Genomic DNA, 8,373 nt, shown 5'->3' with positions numbered 1-8,373 from the left:
ACCTGATGGTTTAGTCTTCTGCTCGTCAGCAGGCTTGTTGTCTCTCCCCATGAATTTCTGCAGAATCTTGATCAGCACGACGAGTTTCTTCGTTATGGTGTCGACCTACTGTTCGATTGCACTCAGTTTGAACTCGCTGCTTTCCACTACGGCCATGTGATCATGCGCAATAGTTTTAGCAAACTGCTTGAGTTTACGCAGCTGATCCGCGTGCTCCCCCTGGACGTCCATGGCTTTGGCAAGGAGGGTCTTCATTCACCAAGATTCTGCCTGAGTTCTTACGAACTGAGTGGCTCTGGTGCTGGGAGTTCCCGGGTCCTGGATCCAGTCGACCTCTTTTTCGATTTGCTGATCAGAGAGTTTGAGTTCCTCATCCTTGACCGTGGCCTCTAAATCAATAATTCTGCGCTTGTTTCGCTGCGAGGTTCGCCTCTCGAACATTTCCCTGGCCTGCTGCAAATCTCTGTTGGCGGATTGATTGCGGCTAGTCTCCCGAGCCATAGTGCTGCTCGCTTGCCTAGCAGAATCTCGATCGTTAATTGCAGAAAGAGGAGGGACGAGAATGCTATCCACAGAAACAATGTCTGTCGTTGGGTGATTGAGAGTGATTATATAATCAAAATTGGGGAGTTTTCCGGCGAGTGATCGGATAAATTTGTGCAACTTGCACGTCTGCTCACCATTATTGCGACGTGAAGGAATTTTGTTTGGGATTTGGGATAATTGAGCCCTCCTACGGTCACCGCGCCCTGCATGCCCCAAAATGTGCCATGTGTCCCTATTCGTTGTAATGATTCGGCGGCTCATGTCATTCCAGATTATGGCTCTGCCCAAATCTTTGTCATCTGCTGCGTTCATGGTTGCCCTCATCCTGTATATCCTTCGCATGCTGCTTGGAGTAAATGTTCTACGCCTAGTCAACCTGTTCCTTCCATTATGGAGAAGGTCTATTCGACCCTCCGGACGGGCTCCACTGTCGTCACCATATCCAATTGTGAGAGCTGGATGCACTTGCTCTTTAACTGCGGGTTGTCGACCTGCTGCCAACAGCTGTCCCAAATTTCGTTGGGGTGTTCAATCCCATGATTAGCCAAGTGGTCAACAACTGTATTGGCATCACGCCTTACTGCTTGAAAGATGAGTCCTTTCATTGCCCCGATCATTTTGGCAATGTTATCTGTGACTTTGGACAGTCGCTAGTGTTTGGTTGCCTTGCTAGCCGGCGTTCCTCCCTGAATTCTCCTGGCTACATTAATGGCCACCTCTGAGTCTCCTTCAATTACTTCTTTGCCTGTTTGATTGGTTTGGAGGATCCTCAACCCTTTTTCCAGCGCCACAAACTCCATTTCATTATTGGTGCCTTCCCCCAGAGCTTTGCTGTAAATGTAGAGTATGTATCCTTTATGATTTCTGATAACTCCTCCAACGCCGGGATTGCCTCTCGAGGCACCGTCAAAGTTGAGTTTTAAAAACCCTTCCGGTGGTGGCCTCCAACTCTTTGGTTCTGTGTTGAAGTGTTGATGTTGATCGGATGAGCCCTGCTGAGGAGTATTGAGCAGGTTGAAGGCTTCCAGTATTCGTTGGTCCTCGGCCGAAGGATGATTGTCAGGATCTACCTTGCATTTCACAAGGATTAGTTGGCGCATGTTTTGGATTAAGATGCTATGCAGGTATTCTATGCTTCTATGCTCATCCTGAAAAATTCTGTGGTTTCTTTCTTTCCATAGGGTCCAAGTGATGAAGCCTGGGAGAATTTTCCATATGTTGTTGATTCTTGTGTTGTTGGAGTAATTGGTAGGCCAGTGTGTGATGGTATTGTGTATGGATTCCCTGTCTCTGTTTGTTTGCTTCAATGTAGTTTCCATTCGTTGCCATAATTGATCGGCCCAGTTGCAGGTGTTAAAAAGGTGGTTCATGGTTTCTTCTGCCTGTTTGCACATGGGGCAAATGGAGGGGCCTTTGAAACCTTTCCTGCGCAAGTTCTCCCATGTGAGGGTTTTCCTGTTCATGAGGAGCCATAAGAATGTTTTTATTTTAGGCCAAAATGTGGCGTCCCAGACCTTGCTGCTCCATTGAGTCGCCTCCAGATGCTCCGAGAGTTCAAGTTGCTCTCTGGCTTCTTTGAGAGTGAAGTTCCCGCTGCCTTTCATACCCCATCTCAGGATGTCGTTTTCTGTGGTCTTCCTGATGGTGCGGTTATTTAGGCCTTTCAAGAGGTATTTTGTGCTGTTATTTTCTTCAATTGGGTTCTCCTCATCCTGGATGGCCCATTCCCTCCATTCCTGGTCGCAACTGTTAGGGTTCCAGTAGTGGTGAACTGTGAATTTTCCCCTGTTCTGGCAATCTGTTTTGATCTCTTCCAGCTCTGGTTGTTCCAGTTTTGGAAGCTGCTGCCATGCGTCTTCCCAAAAGAGGGCAGTTTCTCCGTTGTGGATCTCCCAAAAGCTATGGTCCTGAATTAAGTTGCGGTTTCTTCTGGCTAAGTTCCATATTAGAGAGCCCTCCGGGGTTTCTTGTACCCTGATTAGGTCCTGATTGTTGTGGTGGGGAGTGTATTTCTCCTTCCAGTGTCTGGCCCATGGTAGGTTGGTTTCCTTCAGCCAACGCCACCATAACTTTGCTCCACATGTTTTGTTGACGATATGGGGGTCAATTAAGTTTAAGCCTCCAACTGCCTTCGAGGTGCAGAGCTTGCTCCAGGCCACTAGTGCTAATTTTCTTTTTTCCGCATTACCACTCCATAGAAAGGATCGCTGGATGTTTCTAATCTTCTGCATGATGCTGCTAGGGGCTGGCATGATGGAAAGCAAATACTGCGGAATGGCCTGTAGAACAGCTTTGGTTAAGACAAGTCTCCCAGCTAGGTTAAGCGCCTTGTGAGTCCAATGCTTGCATTTTTTCTCCAGTTTTGCTAAGATGTTTTCCCAGTGAATTTTTTGCCAAGGCTTGGTGGTGAGAGGGGCTCCCAGATACTTAGAAGGAAGAGAGCTTTTTCGAAACCCCAGGATATTGGACAGATGGATATGGATGGCAGGATGAGTGTTGAAGAAGAATATAGTCGATTTGGCCTGGTTTATCTCCATACCTGAAGCTTTACTAAAGAGATGGAGGATCCTTTTGAAGGTCGTAGCCTCTTTGACAGTAGCAGAGCCATGTAACATAGTGTCGTCAACAAATTGCTGGTGCGTAGTGGCAGGAATGGAGGGGAAAGGGCGTAGGCCAGAAAGCTTTCTCTCCTCTCTTGCTTTGTGAATGAGCCTACTGAGCCCTTCCATGAGGATTACAAAAAGGAAAGGGGAGAGAGGGTCTCCTTGACGAATACCACGGGATGGAGAGAATGGAGCAGAGGGGGATCCGTTTACTAGGATGGAGAAGTTGGAAGACTTGATTAGAGCGAGGATCCATTTGATCCATTGCGAGTCAAAGCCGAAGGCCTTTAGAATGGCCTCCAAGTAATTCCAGTTTACTTTGTCAAAAGCTTTTGAGAGGTCTAGCTGCATTAGCATACCTGGAAGTTTCTTTGTCTGCAGGGTGTGAATCATCTCCTGAGCTAAAAGGATATTGTCTAGAATCTGCCTTCCTTCCACATACCCTGATTGTTCTTCTGAGATAAGGTTAGGAAGAACAGGCTTAAGTCTATTTGCAATGACTTTGGAAATGATTTTGTAAATCACATTGCAGAGGGCTATAGGCCGAAACTTTTTAGGGGAATTGGCTTCTTCTTCCTTGGGGGTAAGCGCTATGAAAGTGGCGTTCAGGGATTTGAGAATAGAACCTGAGCGTCTTGAGTCTTCAACAATTTCCCAAACCTCTGTTTTGATGGTTGACCAACAAGCTTTGTAGAAGTTGATTGTAAAGCCATCCGGTCCCAGTGCTTTATCCATTGGCATGCTTTTGACCGCTTCCTCCACTTCCTCCATTGAAACTTTTCTGAGCAGTGCAGAGTTTTGCTCTGAGGTTATGGTGCGGGGTATTGCTTTAGTGAGTTCCTCTATGGCCTCGGATCTATCTTCTTGCGTTTCCTTATCTATGTGCTGAAAGTGCCTGGTGAGAAGCGTTGATATGTCCTTGTGGTTTTGAAGGATTTCCCCTGTTTCATTTTTGAGCCTAAGGATTTTGTTTGCTCCCCTGTAGTCCATAGTTGATCTGTGGAAGAATTTTGTATTTTTCTCTCCCTCCTTCAGCCAATGGATCTTTGATTTTTGTTTCCACAAAGTTTCTTCCTGTTGGCAGCGAAGTTGCTATTGCTGCATCAGAACCTTCTCCTGTTCTTTTGAGTCATCTTTGTAGGTCCCGGAAGCCCATTCTGTATGAATTTGATTTAACTTTCCTTCAATAATGTTCTTTTCCTGGAAGATGTTTCCAAACTTTTCAGTGTTCCATTCTTTGATTCTGTGTTTGATGTGTTTTAGCTTGCTTTGAAACTTGAACATTTTGGTACCTGTTAGATCCAATGGTTTGTGCCACCATTCCTTCAGCAGATTTGGGAAGTCGGGATGAGTTAGCCAAAACTTTTCAAATCGGAATGGCTTGTTTCTGGGGGTGCCAAGAATGGCTGCTTCCAAAGCTATGGGCCAGTGATCCGATCCTCCACTGGGGAGGATATCAGAATCCACAGTAGCTCCTCCGAGTAGGATGCTTTCTGAAATTAGAAATCGATCCAGCCGGGAGGTGATCCTATTGTCTCCTCCTCTCCTATTGTTCCATGTGAAGGAACCATTTTTGGGGAGGATGTCTATGAGCTTTGCAGCTTCTATAAAATCAACAAATAGCTCTGAATCTTTGTTGAGTTTTCTGAGACCTCCCTTCTTCTCCAGCAGGGATGTTATCATGTTAAAGTCTCCCCCCATGATGATCTTAGAGGTGGGGTATCTTAACTTTAAATTCATAAGAGAATTAAGAAAAGAAAATTTGTCCTCTAGTCTTTGCGGGCTATAGACATTAATGCATAGGTAGGTATCAGAGTTACCTGTTATTTGAACTTCAGTGGCAATAAACGAGCGTGCAGCCTCCATTGAGATGATGTTTATTGCTCGGGTGTCCCAAAATGTAGCTATGCCTCCTTCCCATCCATGACTGGCTACCTCTATGTATTTGATTGGTTTACCAAGTCTCTTGCTGATGATCTCTATTTGGTTGGTGGCGCATTTGGTCTCCTAGATGAACATGATGTCTGGCTTTTCCTGTTGGAACTTTCTCTTGAGTAGTCTCTGCTTAGCTTGGCTGTTTAGCCCTCTTGCATTCCATGAGATGACCTTCATTGGTAACTAAAAGATTTATTGGTAGTTCTGGAAGGCATGAAGAGCCTTCATTTTCCCAGAATTAATCATTAGAACCCCGAGGTCATGCAATACTTCTCCGCTTGTTCTTCTGCCTCTTCTTTTATTTGGCTTTCGGCCTGTAGGGTTGAGAGCTATGAGTTTTGATTGCTTACTTGTCCCTTTTGCGATGCCTAATCTTCTGTTTTGCCTTTCGATTTCCACTTTTTGTCTTTCTATGAAGAGATCACTAATTTTCCTGATTTCTTCTTCAAGTATGTTGTCTAGCCCTTGGGATTTCCAGCTTTTTTCCAGAGCTGGTAGGTTGAATCCCTCTCTTTCTAGGATTACATTGAGCTCTAGATCCTCGCTTCCCCCATCGCTGGTTAACATATCAGTGTCTTCATTCGGTACCTCGTCATGCTCTTGCATTCGCACTTCTGTTCTGAGTGTATTTTCCTCCCCATCCTGAATAGTATGTTCTGTCTTGTTGTCTGGTGCTTCAATGTGTTTTGTATCTCTATTAGTGCCTTCTGAGTCTGTGTCCGTTTCCAGGATGCTGAAGGTGTTAGTGATGATACCATGTCCTGTCTCTGCTCTGTGTGTTCGTTTCCTGTTGGCTCTCTGTCGTAGTTTTGGCCTTGTGAAAGCCTCTTTATTCTTTGTTGCTTGTTCCTGTTTGTGTTCTTCCCCTGTTTTGTTGAGAGGGCACTCTGACCAGGTGTCCGTGCTCATGGCACTTTCTGCAACGGAAAGGGATCTGTTCGTAGTCAATGGCCTGATAGTAGTTTTCATCTCTGAATTCCAGCCACAGACCTTCATGCAGGGCCCTCGATACGTCCATCTCAACACAAATACGCGCACAAGAGGTATATCTTCATTGCACTGTGGCTTCAGAAGCCTTGATGAAGGTTCCGAGCCGGTCTCCAATCTTCTTGAGCGTTGCCAGACCCCAATAGTCTATGGGTAGTGAAAATAGCCTGATCCACACTGGAACTTGTGTGAATGTCTCTTGTTCAGGTACGAAGTTTGCCTTCCATGGCCTCATATAGAGTCCAGCGGAGGCAAAGAAGTAAGGGCCGCCGTCGAAGATTATGTCCTTGTCTTATAGGTTTGTGAAGACAACCGTGAAAAAGCCTTTAGCTCCAAGGTGGAGTCTAACGTCCCCTTTTGGCTTCCAGTGTTGTTTTATCCATTGGCAAAGAGTGCATTCTATTGGCCATAGTCCCATAAATTTGCAGATGACTGCATGCTCCATCATGTGGTCTCTATAGGCCTGAATGTCTGGATATGAGAAAACCACTCGGAGGGTTTCCTTTTTCTTAGGTTTGCAAGCCCCTTGAGTTGGCTGTTTGGAGCCGGGGTTGTCTGTCTTTACTTGCTCCTTTTCCGCTTGTGATTGCTGCTCTTTTCCATTTTCGTTCCCGCCTTCATTATGGGTTGTTATTGGTACTGTATTCCTTTGTTCTGCTTCCGGTCTTTTACCCTCTGTCTCCTGTTCATTATTGGCTTTACCCTTCATCGGGGGGTTTTTTCCTGTCTCTTTCTGCAGCGGCTGTGTCCTTTCTCCTCTGCTGCCACTGCCATCCTTACGGTCTCCAGAGCCATTGATTTTAAACCCTTCTAACGTTTTTTTCTTTTGCATGACGACCTGCTTGAAGGTTGGGGTCCCGGTGGACCCCTCGTTTACCATTTGTCGGGTCAGTCCTCGACCTCTGTGGAGTAAATCTGCTAATCTCTCCCTTTGTGCTGCCAGAACTGTTGCTGAGGTTACAGGTTGCAGCTGCAAACCCTAGGTTGCTCCCGCCATTGACAGAGCTCTCCTGTTGGTTCATGATTTATTTTCATTCTCATTCATGCCAAGAAAATTTTCATGAACTATAGTTTGGGGATCATGACAGTGAATGAATTCTACAATTGCATTACATTAATGACTAGATTTTGGGTCATAATTGCACATATATATAATCACAGTAAAGTATCTCATCATTGGAGGCATAAGAATCTCATGATTTTATTCCATAACTTTTATGTACTTTCCTTAGTAGCACAATGTTATAATCTATCTACAAACCAAATATATTTGAGCTAACAAATACTACCATATGATGACACTTTATGTAAGAATTGCGGTGAAGGTCATAGAAGGAAAGTGTTGACGATGTTGGACCCACCAACATGTCAAGGGATCTCCCCGATAAGAAGTCTCAACTAGACCTTAGACCATTTGGAGTAGGAGTCCCAACAGTGGGTAATACAATATAGCCATGACTATGGTTGCGTGCAAAGGTAAGTAAGATGTCCTTGTTGGAAGCAAGGGTGTGACCTTGCAGTAAGTCAAGGAAGGTGCATGAAAATCTCTAACACATGGAAGGGGGGGAGAGTGTGCCCCTTAGAAACCTATGATAGCACGCAGCTTGAAAGGGAACACATGAGCAGAAAGACATCATGAGATGGAAAGCAGGATAGCTGACGATCCAAAGTGATGGGTTATACCAACAACATGCTTCAATAAGATTCATACAAACACATACGGAATAGTCCATACATACATGTGTAAATTACAGCTACATACATCATTAGAGTAACCAGGATAGCCGAACTACAATAACAACATATGCATGAAATGTGTTGGCTCTGTTATATTAAAAGAGTGAAAGATCCAATCATACATACAACCATGAAAACCACTAGCCCTGATAGCGGAACATTACAGTCACTTCCACCTGCTCCTCAAAAGAGTTGTATTAGCTTTGCACTGTGGAGAAGCCAAGGCTCGTTACAATACACCCCAAGCTTTCTCTAAGTTATACCTATAGGAATATTGTCTCCCAGAAGCCTACATAGTGAGGTATGAGGTTCTATAAATATCAAAGGGCAGGGTGACCCTATACATTCCGCTTTGTGACTCTTCACCTACCCTCATGACTCTTCAACTTACAAATGAATGTTACATTCTACTATTGACACGTGGTCTTTCACTTTTACAACATTTTTACATTACAATCTGCACATGTACCCATGTGAGAAAAATTAAGCTTGAGTAAGCCATACAAGACATCACTAAGAATTGGACAGTTGTGGGAAGACTAACTCTTCAACATCCTCTCGATAA

At 44.8% G+C, this 8,373-nt stretch overlaps 2 protein-coding genes across 2 annotated transcripts; both read right to left on the bottom strand.

Annotated features, from left to right (window-relative positions):
- Positions 1 to 255: 255 nt before the first annotated feature.
- Positions 256 to 4,139, bottom strand: LOC149226665 (uncharacterized). Its single transcript, XM_089380264.1, has 2 exons — positions 1,212 to 4,139; positions 256 to 1,050 (listed from the first exon to the last, which is right to left on the bottom strand). Exons 1-2 carry the CDS (start codon positions 4,137 to 4,139, stop codon positions 256 to 258), a joined length of 3,723 nt encoding a protein of 1,240 aa, XP_089236390.1.
- A 102-nt stretch (positions 4,140 to 4,241) lies between these two features.
- LOC149226664 (uncharacterized) lies at positions 4,242 to 4,850 on the bottom strand. The gene has a single exon (XM_089380263.1). It carries the CDS (start codon positions 4,848 to 4,850, stop codon positions 4,242 to 4,244), a length of 609 nt encoding a protein of 202 aa, XP_089236389.1.
- Positions 4,851 to 8,373: the final 3,523 nt, after the last annotated feature.

The sequence above is a fragment of the Pinus tabuliformis genome, chromosome J, assembly GCF_031772625.1.
Source record: "Pinus tabuliformis cultivar Carrire ecotype Pingquan chromosome J, CPIR1, whole genome shotgun sequence".
NCBI classification, from domain to species: Eukaryota; Viridiplantae; Streptophyta; class Pinopsida; order Pinales; family Pinaceae; genus Pinus; species Pinus tabuliformis.
This window is presented reverse-complemented; position numbering and strand designations above follow the sequence as displayed.

Excerpts from the sequence above, each read along its gene's own strand:
- LOC149226665 (XM_089380264.1), bottom strand. The coding sequence starts at position 4,139 with ATGGACTACAGGGGAGCAAACAAAATCCTTAGGCTCAAAAATGAAACA. Across the intron at positions 1,051-1,211 it reads GAGGAACGCCGGCTAGCAAG|CTGTTGGCAGCAGGTCGACA; the intron begins GCAACCAAACAC and ends AATTTGGGACAG.
- LOC149226664 (XM_089380263.1), bottom strand. The coding sequence starts at position 4,850 with ATGGGGGGAGACTTTAACATGATAACATCCCTGCTGGAGAAGAAGGGA.